We start from the raw sequence: 18,282 nt of genomic DNA, 5'->3' as shown, positions 1-18,282 counted from the left end.
GTCATTCGCTGGCGGCGCGTCATCGTTGGACGATTTATCAACGACCAGCCAGCCTGCGGGAAAACCGGGAAAAGCCCTCCGTCTGGACGCCATTACGCGGTGAATCCCGACGACGCTGGAGAGATTAATGAAGCACGCGCGCTGACGTGATGAGGCAGAGGCAAATTGAAAACCCGAACGGACAGAACCCCTGTGTGGTTCCTTGTAGGTCCCAGGCGATCGTCTGCCTGATATTAAAAGCTAAACAAATAAAGCAGCAGCTGCCATTGTGTAATCAATTGATTTCCGTGTTTGTTTGTTGATACGAGTAACTAATTGATTATGATGTTTAAAAGCCAATGACGATAAATCAATTCATGGAGACTGCAAGGAATTGCGGACAGAAACCATCGCGCTTCACATCGTATGCATCCTGATCATGATCGAGATCTGCTGTTTACCTGAGCGACGTGCTTTCCGTGCAACAAATTGGCTCAATAAAACGAAACAAAGCAAAAGTCAACTCGCTGTGTCCACCTTCAACTTATGCTAACCATTCTGTGGGCCTGGTGTTTGCCTGGATTGACCCGCTGCGAAGTGCCATTACCATTACGTATTCAATGATCGCCCACCGTATCCGCCCAGTGCTACGTAGGTTCACGGAGGTACGATGGACATTCGAAGGTGGCTACCTCGGACGCTCGGTACCCGTTCGCTCTCTACGTTGCCTTTCGCGAACGCTTCACTCCTTCGGTCCCGGTAGCCGTTAATGAAAGCCAAATATTTATTGAGAATGGTCGATGCGAATATTGGGAAGCAAGGGACAAGGAAACGTTGAATTAATCCAGCAGCAGGACATCTACCCTCTGTTCGCCTTCACAGGCGGGTACCCCCGGACAGCTAAGTGCCTCCTCCAAATTGAGGTCCTCCTCCTCTTCCATGACCACGGGGTATTCGTATTCTCCTCTGGGTAGTGTGGACGTTGAAAGCACCTCAGCATAGGTGATGGACAGCATTCGAAGGACACTGCAAGGTAGCGATCAGAAGTCAACATTTTAAGATCGTCCAGTGTAGGTAGCGACGATAGGTAGTCCTCCTCAAGAAAGTCACATTCTGTCAATTGAACATGATCATGATCGCGATCGTTATCCTATTAGCGATGAAATGATAGGTAAAGAAGAAAGCCTCTTAATAAACGTAATCTGGATTTGATTCCAACCCCTAAGGGTGGCCAAATTTGAGATACTAGAAATCCTATCGCTAGATAGTTTTAAGCCGTTTTTTGAGGTTAGAAAAATATGTCATTGTTCGCTGGAGATTTCTGCGAACGCCCAACACCACACTGTTGGCCACCTCCTGTTGCCGAGCGTTTGGCAGTCATTATCGTGGATTATCGAGACAAAGTGTCACTGCCCAGCACAGCAGTATGGAAAACGCCTTTGGCGGTCCGTATGCCAAGGGGGAAGCAAATTATCTGTTGCATTATGCATTTATGGTCGTCCGTTCCCGCTGACATCTTTGACCATTCTGATCGGGGCGTTAAGAGGCCGAAGAGTTGCTCCCAACCGACGATGGACCCCCCGGCCGGCAAAGAGACGTTGCCGAGGTGGCTTATGGTTTCGCAAATTGATTTGTACGTTCGAACGAAACGAAAGAAAGACCACGTCCGATCACGACACTCCTTCCTTCGAGCGGCCCCTTGCTGGCCAGTCGCCGAAGAGACACACAAAAAACAAGACGTCGAACCTTTTCGCTAAGTTTCCACAGTTTTTCCAAGGGGGTCCAGGAGACGCGCAACTCGGTGATAATATTGTCATAAAACCTCATTAGACACGGTGTCCTTTTTCGCTTTGCTGCCTCTCTTTTTTCTGTCCCTTTTTTCTCTTCGTCGTCCTTGCGTCGACGGCTTGAAACAAAGTCTCGTTTTCGCCTTTGCTTTCTGCTCCTCTCCACTTTATCCGAGTCATCTTCCGAGGCCAAGTAATCCCGAAAGCCCGGCTCGAAGCGGAGCGGCAACTATTTTCATCGAAATTGAAATGTTTTATTAAAATAAAGTCAGAAAAATCACCTCGGCCAGGGTAATGAGCAGAACGAATGGTGCTAGAGTAGGGCCCTGGTCGGTGGTCGGCCATCGGAGATGAGGTTCACATTTTTTCGCTCATCTTTCTTCGCTTTCTCCATGAGTGACGGCTTTTTTAATGCCGTTTCTTCGGCATCACTTTCATCTCGCACCGCCACCGATCTCCGGATTGACTTACCGACTCTTGGTGTGTCTTGCTTTTCGAAACTGTGTTTCGGTGTTTTCTTCAATATTTGTGCCTCGTTTTGGGGTGCATGGCGTGGGTTTCACGACACGCCAACATGCACGTAGCACACTCGGCGGGCTCTGAGCTTCTAACTACTCGTATCGAATCGATTTTGGCTGTGATTATGGTACCGATCCGACGCTCCGTAGATTCTGTTGGCTTTAACTTGGGCCCTGGTGTTCGATGGATAATTGATTTGTCTGCCAGTCAACCACCACCACCACGGCCAGGGCCAGTTCCGATAGAACATTATTAGAATGAGCAGCCTGAACTGTGACTAACGTGCTCCCTTCCGTGCGCACAAAAAAGTAGAAAAGTCAGTAAGTCAGTATGGGTTCGGCTTGGCCGGAGGTCCTTCTGGGCCTTTTTTCTGGTTACCATCGGAAGCATCGGGCAGCCGGGTGGCGAGTGAGAATGAAGTCCCTAAATTGGTCCCTTTTCACGGTTCGTGAGCGACAATCATGTCGCACTATTGTCAGTTCCACCATGTGGGTGGTTGTGTGGGTCAGGAGCTCGCTGCACGTACGGGGAGGTCCTTTTACTCTCCCTCTCTCTCTCCCTCTCTCTCTCTGCGATGATCAACAGCGATGCAAATTGATTTCGCGGTGCCCCGGTTGCGGAACATCTTCGACCGGAGCGATGGTGGGCCTCGCCCTAGTAAACAGCAGTTCGTTTTGTCACAAACAGCGAAACAGATTTCAACCATCAAGGACACTCCGGCCTGGGTGTCCTTCGAAACACATCGCTCTTTTCGCTCGTCTGACGAACCGAAGCTCCAGCAGTTTCTGAGGCCATTTGGATCGCTGCGGTTGTGTCAAGGGTAAATGATTTCTTCCGGCACCAAGGATAAGGATAACAATTCTGAGCACTCCATTCCGTTGACAGCCTATTGGCCACAGACGACCTTGCCACGGAGAGAATGGAATGTTTGTGAGGGTCAACCAAACCACCGCAGGGCAAACATGTCGTTATCAATTTCCAATGGCTCCACACGGAACGGATGTTCGATGAAAGGTGTTTAATGTAAACACCCCAAGAAACCTGGGTAGAGGCGAAGGACATTTCAAGGTTTCCCTTTTTTCTCTGAAGAGAAAACCTATTTGTTCCTGCTGGACCTTGTGGTCGACCGATTCGTACATGAAACAATTCCCATAAATTTCCAATCATTATTGAAACTCGCACCCGTGCGTTACTGGTTTTGTTGTTAATGAACTGAGATGCGTTTTTTGATCAATACTTTTCGCTGCAGGGTAAAACGTCGAAGAAGTTTGGCCTGGCACTGTGACAAAAAAAGCTTCAAACTCGTAGGAAACTTCCTACGATCATTACCATCGGAGCAACAGCGGGGTGATGGGCCCCTTACCCTGTACATTCCGAAACAGGAGCTACGGGCCTATGGAAACTCGCATCGCCGCTTTCTCCGGGCAACCCTCCAATTCCAGGTGCCAATTCCGGAATGGCACCAAATACAAAGCACAATTGACGGCAATTAGAGAAGTCAATCACTGCTCGATGCTGCTGCGGAACGCTGATCCAGATTTGCAGCCAAAGGGCGGTTCTTGCCTGCCGGGACCCCAGGGGCCAGACGTGTGTTCCCGTCAACGGCCGTAACGGACGGACGAGTGTCATAAACCCAGAGCATCCATTAACGGGCCAGCACACGGTGTTATGCGCGTTAGCGGCGCGAAACCCTGGAGTCTGCACTAGTCGGGGAGTCGTGTTATTTTTTGTCGAGCTCGATTTTGCACCCGGGCCACACTGTTGAGCCTCGTGCATAGAAACATTTTGACAAAATTTGAACACACCCTCCCGGGACGAACCACGTCTAAACCACGTTAATGGCCTTTTTTCTTTCTCGACGTCCTCGTGGACAATGGTTGGAAATTAACTTACAAATCATTCGCCAACGCCCCTTGTGAGCGGCTTATGGCCCAGTTGGGGTGACAAACACTGCAAATGGCGTGCATTGGGCTAAAAGATGAAAGAATATTATTCGCAATGACATTAATAAGCAAAACAGTATTAATTTATTCAAAAACAAACACGGGTAACCATCAGCCACCGAACAATGTACAGTAACACCAAAAAACCGTTCCAAGAGTGTCCCTCGCTCCTAAGCCGTTTGAAGGGATGGCCTACAAAAGTCTAAATGTAATAAAATTGTGGGGGCTTTGCGCCAGAAACAATAACAAAATGACGCGAGAAAAGGCAATATTTATTAAAAAGATATTCTCGCCATGATCTGGTCCGTCGTCGCGAGTCGCGGACTCCATTTTGTGCGAAGCGTACAGCAAGAGCCGCGTAGAGCGAAAGGGAAGATTCATCGCAGCAACCATCGAGAGACGCATACTCGCGACATTCGTACGCATCGGCCCGCGAGTTCACGCAGCAAATAAAATTGCATTTATTTATTTACACCGAAGCGCGTAGCGCGCTCTTGTCTTTTGTTGTGAAGCACGGTGTGTAAACAAATTGTAGATCTTGAGAACGTTTACAACTGTCCGACTGCTATTTGCCCAACAACTACCACCAGCTTCGACTCGACGTCCCGTTCGTTCCTTGGTGCTCGCTCTCGCAGTGTCTCTTTCAGCCGCGAGTTGTGCCGCGGAATGAATAGGGCGGAGTTGCAACGAGCACAACGTACACGCATACAACCGCAACCCCTATACACTTTAAGGGTTGCTGGCGAGAATTCGAAAAAATCGTTCATTGTTTTAGGACTCCACAAATCCTGTGGCGTAGCGGAATCGGAAATCAATTTCCCTTGCGGCCGGCTCACATTTTGGAGACAGATTGCTACCCTTTTAGAGTCCCCCAAGAATCCAAATTATTAAAATTACTCCTGGACTCCGGAGCCCTGAGTTGTCTGCTGTGGCCAGAATGATCCTGCGTCAGGATGTCGGGCTTCCAGGGTACCTGGACCGGGAAATGTCCCAATCTCTTTCTCTCTCTCTAGCGACTACGCTCATGCGCACGGCTCGGCCTATAGGGCGTTTCACTTCAATGCGGCTGTGCGCATGTTTGGTGGTGTGCGTTTCGTCCTCCGGATTGGATGACGTGCGCAGTATAAAAGCAGTTGAAGGGGAAGAAATCTTGCTCAGAATCGAACGAACCGCACGATCGGAACCGCACGTGATTTTTTGTGTGATCTTCTGAACCCACAGTTAACAGCGGAACGTGACGTGATATATGAACGGACCCGGACCTCGGTGTGGTGGAAAAGTGAAACGACAATTCGGATAAATCACAGCGACAAACATTGGATGTGATCAGAGTGAAAGGAGTCAGTGAAAACGGTCAAAGTTCGCGACACGAGTCCAGTGCTCACTTGTGTGCGCCAAAGTGCGACCAGTGTTTGAATGCAATTGACACTCGGAAGTATGGTTAAAATTGAGCCCACCATGATGAACGGTCAGACGATGTTCGGCGTGGCACGGGCACCGCTCAAGAGCAGCTTCTCGATAAACTCCATCCTGCCGGAAACGATGAAATCTTCGCCATCACAGACACCGTCGCCTACGCTGCACTCCTGCCCGTCACCGATCGGCTCGGAGGAACAGGATCACGATCTGACCGACACCGAGAGCGATCTGGACGTGACCGGAACGCCACCGCCGATGGACTGCAGCAGCAAAGACAAATCGGACGAAACGGAGGGCGATGGGGCCAGCAGCAGTGGCAGCAGTAGCACCTCCAGCCCGGCCAAGGATGGCGAAGGCAAAAAGGGCAACGAGAAGCCCCCGTACAGCTACAACGCCCTCATCATGATGGCCATCCGCCAGAGCGCCGAGAAGCGGCTCACGCTGAACGGTATCTACGAGTACATTATGCGCAACTTCCCGTACTACCGGGACAACAAGCAGGGCTGGCAGAACTCGATCCGGCACAACCTTAGCCTCAACAAGTGCTTCGTGAAGGTGCCCCGCCACTACGACGATCCCGGCAAGGGCAACTACTGGATGCTGGACCCGTCGGCGGAGGACGTTTTCATCGGCGGCTCGACCGGCAAGCTGCGTCGTCGTTCGACGGCTGCATCCCGCAGCCGGTTGGCGGCCTTCAAGCGATCCCTGGTGGGGCCCATGTTCCCCTCGCTCGGCTACCCGCAGTTCGGTCAGTTCCTGTATCCCTCGCACGCCCAAGCCCAAACGGCCCTCCTGGCAGCCCAGATGTACCGCTACGGACCGTACGCCCCGAGCATGGCCCCGAAACCGCCAACGCTACCACTTCCCCTGCCGCTCGGAGCCGTCGGTGCCGGGTTCGGGATGGATCGGCTGCTGGGAGCGGCCGCCGCAGCGGCCACCGCACCTCAGCTACACCCGCAGGCTCCCTCCCCGATGGGCAGCCCGGCACAGCAGGCCGAAATCTACCAAAGACTCCAGTACCACCAGCACCTGCTTCAGCATCACGCAGCCGCCCAACAAGCGGCCGCTGCCGCCGCACACCAAGCTCAAGCCCACCACCAGGCCGCGGCCGCTGCCCATCACCTCCAGCAGCAGCAGCAGCAGCAGCAGCAACAACATCATCAGCAACTTAGCCCCACCGGAAGTACCGATGCTCCCCCGCATCATCCTGCCTCTCCGCACCACCCGCATCAGCACCCGCAGCACTCGCCACTTGGGGCCCTCCCGCAAGGATCGCCCACGGGCGCTCCGGTCCCCACGGGTCCCACGATCTTCAAACCGATCACGCTCGTCTCGCGCCAGAGCTAGGACCTCCGCGCTGAGGTCCTGGCAGCGGCCGGACAGTGAGTGCAACACACCCACACCAACCTACATAAGGTGGCCAGACCGTCGCCTGACCAGTGATAGTAGCTTCGTTAATTTGTTAGCAGTCTCTTGCCGGGAGTCTAGTGTTTTGTTAGGAGCTTAGCGTTAGGAGCGTCCACTGTCTGCAAGCGCAACCGTATCGAAAACCAAGCTGTGACTTAATGACGATGATGGTGATGATGATGGGCGCAATAGGAGCCAGTTCAGGTAGAGCGCAACCAAAAGTAGCGCCGGAATCGCCGCCGGCTAAAGGACAGGCCGCGAAAGTATTAGTAAATTGTACAGCTCCTCTTAGCTCGTAGCCGTAAGATCGACTCTCTACTTAGGAGGAACCGGCCCGAAGTGCACGTGTACATATGGCAACGGAAGACCCGTTAGCGAGAAGCGATAAATTATAGAAAAAGAAAATCAAATGAAAATATAAACTCACCGCAAAAGCTGCGATCTATCGCCCAAACGGTCCTCCCGCAGGAATTTGGGCGAAAACATTAAAACCTCCGCTTCGATTATTGACTCCGATCCGGACCTCGTTGGGAACGAATCCCTGCTAATCCGAAAACAACTTGTTGAATGAGTTAAAAAACTTCCGAAAAGTCAGCGGAAAATGCCGACGGCTGCGAAAAGACGATTCCCTCCGGCACTCCGGTTGATTGCGGGTGACAAATTATCGACACTTTCAGTGGGAAATTAATTTAATTTCCGTGACCCACATTCGCTCCCGCCCGGCTCCCCGGCGGAGGTCAAGGGGAAACGGGGCCTCCCGCTCCGTGGGAAAATTCGGTCCAGCCGGCCTCCAACCACCAGCAACCGAAAAAGGGAAACCTCGGGCATAATGATTTCCTCCCCATGGGACTCGGTCTCGGTCGGGTGAAATATGCCCAAGGATTACGGCCACCGGCCCGACCACAGCGACGGAGTTGGAGGTTTCGGGAAGTTGAAATGACGACATAAAAAAACATCATCCAGTACCATTCGGCGTTAGGGTGGACGTTGGCAAAATAATTCGGAGGAAGTTCGTTGTTTGCACGCTAAGGCCCTTTGTGAGGACCAGCAGATACCCGCCACCAAGTCCCGAGCTCCTCTCCCGCGATGGTGGCCCCTGCTGTCGGGTTTGGATGTTGTCGGTTGGCATTTTCTACACTTCTCTGGCCGAAGCAAAAGGGGGATTCACGGCGTTCTGTGGCCACGCCACCACCACGGCTCGTTTTTGTGTGCCGCGCCGCTGCGCTGGAGCAGTGAATGTTTTGACAGGAAACATACGCATTTCGCTCCGGAACGGTTGATGGGACTCTGGAGTGCGCGGGCCTTCAGGAAGTGGACACACTACGAACGGGAGAACAATCGGTGCGAAAACGAACGAAATCGGAGAACGGGTCCTGCAAACTTACGGCCGGTTCGGTGAAGCGATGATTCGGGTTTCGGATATGCAGATTTAAACTTTTAGAGAAGTATTTAGTGAAGAGAAGTAGATAAATTATAAGATACTTTAATGAATTGCTGTTTACTTTTTATTTTAACTTTTCGAAGACTCATATTCAACAGTTTTGTTATTGGAATCTTAGGTTATTTATTGCATTAAAGTCAACACCGTCATGTCTTCATTCTGTCCTTGGCAGCTCTTGCCATTTATAGTTGGCCTCAATTTTCGTCCCTCTTACTACACGAAAAACACAGACACACGGGGGACGCATTTTGGTTCCGCTTTCCGGAGTGTTCCTCGGTTCCTTGGCAAAACGGCGATTAATGGCGAGGCGCCTAGGAGCGAAAAATGATTAGCGAGGCCCAGAACCAGTTCTAAAGTGGGACCCACACAGAGGCAGCATCGGACGGCGAACCCAGGTCGGCGGTCCCTTCGAGTTTGAAGGATGTTGATTGCCGATTGCGGGTCGCGTCGTGGGATGAATGATTTTTTGATTAATCTGTTTTTTAGCCACCCCATTCCCGTCTCTCGTTCCCAGAAGGAAGCGCGCAGAAGAGAAATCTCCGTGTTTCTTCCGCCTCAGACGCGGGTTTGGCTCCTTTTTCTTTCTCCGGCCACCACAATCACCACCGAAAGTGGACCGACCGAGTAAAGATTGCGTTTGAAATATTATGACATTTGACCATCATTATTATTAATTCAAAAGGAGCAAGAGAGAAAGAAGAACGGCCACATCCGGTATCCTAATCGGAAACGAAAGAAATATCCGATTTCCGGCCCCCGATTTGGGAAGGGACACAAAAACAAAGGTAACAGGAATGAAACACCAAAATTGACTCCTAGCCAGGATTTCTCGGTGGATGCGCCGGGTAAGAAGCCATAATTCTTAGGGCAGGTCAGTGAAATTGGAGGCTATTCTGCGAGTCAACCATTAAAGAAAATTAAGCTATTACATTGATAGACTGCTCAATTATGGATGTTGGACCCTGGGCCGAAGATTGGCCAACAGGCAGGTTGGTCCTTTGAAATGGCATCCTCGCATGCAGCCTGCAAAGATGCGGTTGGTATAATTATCATATCAATATATTGACATGTTTGAAACGGATCCAGCGCCAGGTATGAAAAGTTTGGAAACTAAAACCTAATTTCTACGCCAATGCTTGAGGGTCACATTTCGAAACAACTGGTCTGTTTAGGGGTCTGCTGCTTGATCAACAACCGGCATCGTTGCTTGTGGCCGCGAAAGCGAGGCGCAGCGTTTAGAGGATCATTAGCTGAATTTAAATTTATTGAATTGTTTTCATGCGAAAATATTATGATCCCTTGGGCGGCGGTCTGGTCGGGTCACGCGGATTTGTTTCAGCGATAAGCGCGTGCTGCGCCACCACATTGCGATTACGACTCTGATAGCAATCGTCCTCCGAAACGGCACATCAACTTGGGACCAACCCGTTGGTCGCAATCTTTTCGCTGCCCATCTGTCCCCGTGGATTTGATGGACTTTTTTCAATTCTGAGCTGCATTTTTTTGTTGTATTTCATTCTGAGAAGAAGGTTTTTGGGACTGTTTTATCGGTCCCGCCATTTGTCGCAGCTGTCCGGTCGGTCCGTCCTAGCCGAAGGGATTTGTTTTATGGCGTTTGTAGCGGAGGGGTTTAGTTTGGTACAATTGCCCCGTTTGCTAAACTCGTCACTGACGAACGCCGGGATGCTCCGTCGTTGTTGCGTCTTCGTGTTGCTTCCTACGTTTTGTATGCAAACAAACGCATAAAGTGGATCGAACCGGGCCGGTCATTATTCAATTTAGCTACTCTTTTGCTGCGCTACTCACAGCGGTGCGTAAGAGGGTCACCTTTTTTCTTGCCTCCATGCAGGCGGGACGCGACTGTGAAGGGGGAACAATTTTGAGCCCCCAATTTACGGACCCGACGCCTTGTCGGACGCCTGCTCTGGGCGAAGAAATAAGCGTCACTTTGGGCCGCGTAAACAAACCACGCAGATGCACTTATCTACTTTACAGTTTACTTCTCGAGCTGCCAGCCGGGCGTTGGTACAATCTTGGACGGATCAGACCGCTTCGGTTTGCGAGCAACGCCGAGATCATTTATCATTTATTCGATGAAAACGGCAATTGAATTGTGTGCATTACAGTGGCAGCGATACATTTCACCTCCACTTTGCAATTGCTTTATAATGATTATGAAGCTTCGACCTGGATCGAATACCTTCTCAATGCTGTGGTCCAATTTTTTGCTTTAACAAAACATTCAAAATGCACGTCGGAAGACAAATGGCTCCTTTAGTGCCGCAAACCATTGACTCTGGTCGCTGGTGACTGTGCGGCTTAATTGAAACTGATGAATTTATTTTTTGCCAACTTCTTAGCTACGCAGCCTCTCGAGACCAGACCATTCGTTAGGCCCACGCGCCGACCGACGCGAGACGCGACGCGCTTTATTGCGTAGACCAAACCGGTGTCTGAACCCAGCTCAAAGGCAGCCCGGCTAAAGTTGTATCAATTTAGAACCCAAATCTCATGCCCTGCCGGCGTGACGTCGGCAGAGTTGAACGAATCGAATCATAGCAACGTCCCGATGCTAAATGGAACAGCTAGCTGGAACCATGACGACAACGTACTGTATCGTTCCGCTCGATCTAGTCATCATACCGACTGTACGTCACTTTAACACTAAAAAACAGGGCTTCAAAACTACGCAAAGTGAAATAACTCGACAAGAGGAAAATCATTCAATATTTTACAACTATTCACTTTCAACGGTGCGTGAAAACTGCTGGTAGCCTTACCAGGTCCCACCGTCCATCGTCTCACGGTACTTCACGGCCCGCCTTCTCCTGTGGCCCGGCCAAAATTCCTGCAGTAATGTCCTTTTAATCCGCGCAATGGAATCGCCGAGTGGCGTTCCGTCACGGCATGTGGCACGAGAGCAGCTCGAAGTCCTCGTCGCGAGACCCTGGGCGCGCGAACGATCCTGCGTCCTGCTGCGGGGTGACTTACGGTAAGTGATACTTGAATTCAGCTCCTACCTACCGTACCGCGCGCGTTTCGGGGCCCCTTGGCGGGCAAGGCGTTCCGATGTTTTCCCAGCCCAGTTACTTCCCGTGGTCGCCCAAGGGAACCGCTCTCCAGCCGCCGCTGAACCCGTGGCACTTGTGATGCGACCTGCTGTGCCAAAACGTGAAGGGAAATCACCCGCTGGAGCTGACGCATGTTGGCTCGGGTCAGCATTCAGTCCAAAGCGTGGCGCCGGGAAGTGACGTGAGAAACGTGCCAATCGAATGGACCGTATTTTTTTAACATTAGCACAGGATTCGGAACCGTTATTGCCAACGCATTTTAGAGATCTTCCTGGTTTCAATTGATCCATAACAGACAATTCTCCCATTCATAGGCCGCGCATTTCCGCTGCCCGTGATCTATCCGTGAAGTGGCATCCTAGCGCGGCGACGTACGTCGTGATGCGTAAATTGGAGTCGCGATTAATTTAAAGAAAATCCAAAAGTGGCTATACAAAAAGATATTTCAACAGCGGCGGCAGCAGCAGCAGCATCGAGCGCCTCGAAGTGGTCGTGTGTCGAGCGGCCTGTTAACGAGCCACCGCCGAAGACGATTATTCAATTGAGTGACTGATTTGTGAAAGTTCTATGAGAGGCGGCCCAGCTTGAGACCGGCGTAAGTAACTTCGCGCAACCCACGGCGCGCGGTGGATGGCGTCTTTCCACTCTAATCTTTCGACAGTAACCATCAGAGACGGTCTCACGATGTTGACGGAAGTGAATACCCGGCAGAGGAAATCCCGCAAAGTGCAGCCCCACATTAAGACGACAGATATTGACGGATTTGACAGACGACGCGAAATCCATTCAACCAAAACCACGAGGCAGCAAACGGGAGGCAGCGAAATCACCAAACAAACAAGACGTTGGCCAGCCATAAAGGAAATCGCAAGGTCAGGCGCGAGCTGCAAATGCAAATGGCCCATCATAATTGAACCGCCGACCGCTGGAGTCGAGACAGCGAACGGAAGAGCACAAGAAAGTCATTCGAAAGTCTGCCTTGGCGGGACCGCGTCTCGGATTAATTGTGACATTTTCGGGACCTCGGGACCCGCCTGACCGGGATGTCTTCTGTTAAATTGCGGATACTTTTGATTAAATGCCACTCTTGCCACGGCCGACCGAAGTCGTTTCCTGGATGCCACCGAGACAGTGCAGTCATCGCGTGCACTCGAATCCATTCCCGGGTCTCCGATGCCGCCCAACTGTTGACGCAACAAACGACGCCGAGCGTCGGTTCATTTTCATTACGGTCTCTGGGGTTAACTTGCGTGAATCAGTTGGGCCTTTCAAGAACTCCTATTTGCAATTCGGACCCCGCAACGAAGACGATTGTTAACTTCCGGCGTTAGTTTTTTGTGTGTGACCGCCAAGCAAGGATAGAGTGGCCGGTTCGACAAACAACACTCGCTCGGAACGCGATTGGATTTATTGCTCTCAATCGGGCCGCACGTATTCGTTTGCTTCACTTGAGCAATACTCTTTAAATTACTCCGACGAGCGAAGAACGTGGCGTGTTCCAAACGCTATAACGAGCTTCAGAAATGGAGGCAAAAAAACGGTACAACATTGTTCCGTGTTTGTCAAGAAACGCATAATTGGGGTTTTGCTCATTAAGACACCAATTGCTGGAATCGTTTCACGACACCCCTCGGCACGAAATCAAAACAAATATCGGTCGCGCAATCGTCGAGACCGAGAAAGATTTTCTTTAGCCCCGAAAACCAAAAACCATAATTTTCGTTTTTCTTTGATGTTGTGTTAAATGAAATCAATGGCCTTGGTGAAGAAAGTTCTCGGTTTCCCTCGGTTTGGCGCACGTTCGCTCGCGTTGTTTCTCCCTCTTGTGTGGCCATCAAAACAATTCCAGTCTTCAAGATGGACCAATACCTCCAGCTCCTTTTTCACTTTGTGCCCGTTGCGCGTGTGGCTCGTAGTTGGCACCTCACCGAACGGGCGCCTGCCAGTGTAAGGAAAACAATGGACAATTGATTTAAAATACAGCCCGTCGACCGGTCCTGCAATCCCCTGCAATCGTTTCCGTCTGGGAAAATCGACATGCAATTCGGCTTCCCTTAAGATCGATTTAAATCGCTCAACTCCTGACGATGACGACGGCGGGCATCGCACACAATCGTAAGCTCAAGTAGAGGGGCCCGGTTTGGCCGCGGTGAAGTGCATTTTTCAATGCAAGCCCTCGAGGGGCAATGTTTGATTTGAAAATTGGCAAAAACCAATTAGTGAACAGCCAAAGCCAAATGGGCGGCATGAGAAAGACGAGAGACAGAGCCGAAGTTCCGGGTTTCGTGTGAAAGTTGTGAGAACGCACAACTACAAAGCACGGTTGATGAAACAATCACACACTCGTCCGCTTCCCGTGTCAGTGATTTCCGAAAACTCTTACACCATTCCATTCCTCCCCAGGCGGATCGCGAAGATCGATCTTCCCGCTGGCAGTTCGATCATGTGGATCAAGCTATTAGGAAGCGTCTTCTGTAGTTCCGCCGCCGCCGCTGCCAAGTGCCAAGGGATTAAGTCGTCGTCGAAACCCCGGCAGCGCTTCCCGAACCCAAATCCCGATCGATCGAACGGCGAAAGGGGGCGTCTTATTTATGCTGGCGAGTGTTTTGCACTGTTTAACGTTCTGCTCGACATGGAGGCTCGGCGCGCTTCAGATGATCGCTGATCAATCGATTGGCCGGCCGTGCTCGGTCGGAGATCTCGATCTTCGATCGCGGAACCGAACAGCCACCCGCAGATTCCGTGAGTCAGCACCTTGCCGCGCATCTCCCCCAGAGTCGGCAGGACGGGGTCTACACTGCAGGGGCTCCGGAGATTGGTGGTTCGATGCCGGCCACTAACTATCTTTCCAACACCCGCAACGTGGCAACGAGACTAGAGGATCGATCGGTGCGTAAACAATCGCCCTCGATGCCGGCGATGGTGATCGCGTTTGACAACAATATTTACCGATCCTGCCTTAGGCCATGGACTCTTAACCCCGAAGTGTACCGCAATGGTTTGGAAAGCCCCGTTTTGGTTCCCAACCAAAGACCGGCTGTCCGGCACTTGTCTTGCTGGGCAGACTTGACTTAGCGTACGAGTTGCCAATGTGGCACTCCGTCAACCTGTGCCCTTTGCGAACGGCGCAACGGCCGCAGTTGAGATTAATTGATATCAGATCGAGAGATGAAAATGAGAAATTAATCTTCCGATCGCGGGAGCCAAACAAAAACAAACTCGGCGCTCCTGCACAGACCCCCACAGAGGGAGAGGGGCGTCTCGTCGGGGAGTACGAAAGGCGATCGCGATCGGCAATCGATACTGACAGCAGCCCCAGCAGCAGCAGCAGCAGCAGCAGCAGCAATGTGTAGAGATTTGGAGGCGAACAAGTTTCGCGTCACTCCCGTCTGCTTCTGCCTGGGGCATAGGAAAAGGGACAAAACTGGAGTGAAATGTTGGGAAGATGTTACCCAGAGCTCAGTGCCCCCGCGGCGGCAAGAGTCGATCGGATCGGACGAAGTAACGCGCGCGCGCGCCCTGAAACATTAATATGTTGCCGGATTTTTGAATGCTCATTGAAGAAGCCGCCCCGCTTGCTTTCATCTTGGCTGGCGGCCGTGATCGTTTCTTTTCAACTCCGACCGTTGCTGCTGTCGACCGAATGGGACCCCTCGGACGCAAGGGCGTGTAAGTGGTCCGCGGATCTCGACGTCCGATCCGATTTCAATCAATAAACATCCCCACAACCACCGATCACGACAGTTTGTGAATCAATTTTTATCTGCGATCGTAGCGATGCGATCGTAAACGTTGCCCCGGCGTCGATCTGGGGAATGACATCGCGAGATTTAACGCGGGCCCCGAGCGATGCATTTGCATTTGCGCCGAGAATACTATTGTTGACCTGCCCTGAACTGTCAGGATCCTTTTAGCAGCGAGTGGCAGAAGTGATGGAAGGACGGAAAGAGACAGACAAAGAAAGAGAAAGAGAGAAAGAGAGAGAGAAAGAAAGAGAGAGAGAGAGAGAGAGAGAGAGAGAGAGAGAGATTTTAGCAGCAAAGCCTACTGCACAGTCAATTGCATCCTGACCAAAACACTGCCCGGAACCTTCTCAACACCTCGTTAGGCAGTTAAAAGTGAGCCCCAAAAACTGAGTCGGACTTCACAATTAATACAGCCCCGCACGATGGGTTATTATTTTGTTTAATGCCACAAATGCAACTGTGCAATAAACAACAACAAAATGAACCATACCCATTCATTATGGAGTCCTTGCACCGCCGAACCCGCAATTATCATATTTGAGGCCACGTTCATCGATCGGAGAGACCCCATCGAATCCAATCGTGTGAACATAAATGTCAGTAAACCGGCTGTCCGGTTTGCTGACCGTTTGATCCGTGTCTTTAGGCAGGGACAGGACACTGAATAATTGCTCCTGGTAAGGAGGCAAATTATAGATCCGCTGACCGTCGATCGGCCGCCCTGTCCGCGTGCTGTGTGGAGATGGAGAACCATGACAATATAGCCGAACACAAAACAATTCCGTCCGCCGGTCAGTCTGTTTGATTACAAAATATTAACGAACCCATGTCATTACACGGCCATCGGGTGGAAAATTGGATGAACCTCCCTCCGCTGCGTGACGGCCACGTTCAGTTGGGGCAGTTTCGATCACGCACGGTACCGGCCACGGTGTATGTATGTAAATATTTTTTTCAAACAACCGTATCGGATGGGAATCAGAGCAGATGGGTTTCAATTTTTTAGACAAGCAAAACAGGACCCCCGGCTCGAAGTGACTTTCCGATCCGAACTGCATCTTTCATGACCCTGTTTCTAGACGTTTGTACAAGGAGGGTTGGATTGAGCTGGTCAATCGGCTTAGTAGAGAAAAAAGTTCTACGAAAGGGTAAGCTTAGAAACTTTTCTCCAATACTAAAATCCTTTAATTATCGTTTAACGGGCCGGACTCCTTATTTCGAGCTTCGTAATGATAAATGAACACATTTCTTCTTCGCTACTTCGCTTCGCTACTCTCTACAGGACTCAAACCGATCGTGCCCAAAGGCCCGATAAAACATTTCCATTCTTGCGTGATCAGAACCTTCAGAAGCTTCGTTTTTGCCACGCAAACGGCGGAATTGCGTTTCACACCATGCAAACAGCTTCACGCCTCGAAAGTCCCTCTTGAGGGCAGAGTTAAGCAATATTTTTATTTACATTCAATCCGCGAATTCAGAAGAAGCAATCCGGCGTACTTTGCGGCTGAGTGATAAATCACCACGTTCGGCCGTGCGCAACGACGCATCGGGATTGGGCCGCAAAAAGCAATCCATCGCTAGCATTGATTACGGTGACCATCTGCGAGGCTTGAAAGGTTAGCGCCGTGATTGAGCCCACCAAGGCCACCGGCCTAAAAGCCGTTAGTTTTTTATGGACTTAGGACGGCGTTGCACTTTAGAAGATTTTTCGGAGACGAATTCCTAGAACTGAGTTTCTAGCACAAGATTTCTCTTCCTTAAGGCATTATTTCCGGGTGGCACAGACTTCACTCGGACGTCCGCGACGTGACAAAAACTCGCGCTCGTCCTCTGGGGTCTCCTCATCAAACAAAAGCTATCCGATAACGGTAACTCGGGATGGCCGGTAAACCGCGAATGATCAATAGATTAGAAACTCACTGAAACATAAGCAATTACCCAAATGAGGGCAAGCATCACGCAAGGTCCGAAATGACCGCACCAGACTAGCCGCGTTCCGGAAACACGATACTTTATTCTATTCTCCCCAGGCCGGCCGTCGTCTGGGCAGCATCTGTCAATCAGCCCGGGATTCTAGCTGACCACGAGCCACGAGCCTAGAAACTAGGTGGTAGGTCTAGGAATTTCACCTACTTCACCACCCGGCGCTGTTTGCGATTGATTAGCGAACCGAAAGCAGATCTAATTTCGAGCCCTCTTTCGAGGTCGCTCAAAATTTGTCTTTTACCGCCAATATTGCTTTCTCTGGAGCCTCACCGCGGACTCGAAGCAACCGATCGATTCGATGCGTCGCACACGGTGTGGATCACTTTCTATTTGCGTGCTGATCAAAACTGAGTAGCATTAATCAAATCGAACGATCAAACAATCTTCGAACGCCGAAACCAGCATCGAATCGAAAGTTCGGCTCGTTTCCAAATTCTCGGCTCCGACTCCAGCACCACAAAGCAAACCTTTCCCGATCATCACTTCTGTGGTCGCCAGCGGAATCGTGTTGAGATCATAAATCATGTGCCTTTCAGCAAAAATTCCAACTTCTGTCGGCGGCATCGGCAGCCATTGCCAATGTCTTCTCATCTCTTTCTCCATTTGTTCGATCGCTCCGCTCTTTAATAGCAGCTTAATCACTACGGCTACCGAATGGGACTATATTCACCACAACAGGAGTATTGCGTAGAAAACATGTGTTATAGATATGGCCAACCTTTGATAGACAAAACAACGCTGGCCAAGAAAAACAACTCACTAATTGAGGAATTACTCTATTGACCCTCAAGAAGCCAGTGTTCACACAAGTCACAAGTCTATCGCGTTGCAAATGTTGCCCAACAGTATACGCGAACGGAAATACCAGTGATGGGCCACGGCGTTCTAGTCGTTGGGTCACTTCTAGCTCAAAATCCTATTCCGGTACCGTACAGTACAATTAAATTCAATTAATTCTCTCGCTATCCCTCGCTTCAGCGGCCA

General features: G+C 50.8%; 1 protein-coding gene across 1 annotated transcript; it reads left to right on the top strand.

Moving 5' to 3' along the window:
- The first annotated feature begins 5,656 nt into the window (after positions 1-5,656).
- On the top strand, positions 5,657-6,994 carry LOC131209667 (fork head domain transcription factor slp2-like). Its single transcript, XM_058202783.1, has one exon. The coding sequence runs from the start codon at positions 5,666-5,668 to the stop codon at positions 6,992-6,994; it is 1,329 nt and encodes a 442-aa protein (XP_058058766.1). The 5' UTR covers positions 5,657-5,665.
- The last annotated feature ends 11,288 nt before the right edge of the window (positions 6,995-18,282 follow it).

This window comes from Anopheles bellator, chromosome 2, assembly GCF_943735745.2.
Source record: "Anopheles bellator chromosome 2, idAnoBellAS_SP24_06.2, whole genome shotgun sequence".
Taxonomy (NCBI): domain Eukaryota; kingdom Metazoa; phylum Arthropoda; class Insecta; order Diptera; family Culicidae; genus Anopheles; species Anopheles bellator.
Note: the sequence above shows the minus strand (reverse complement) of the source record. Positions and strands in the feature narration are given on the sequence as shown.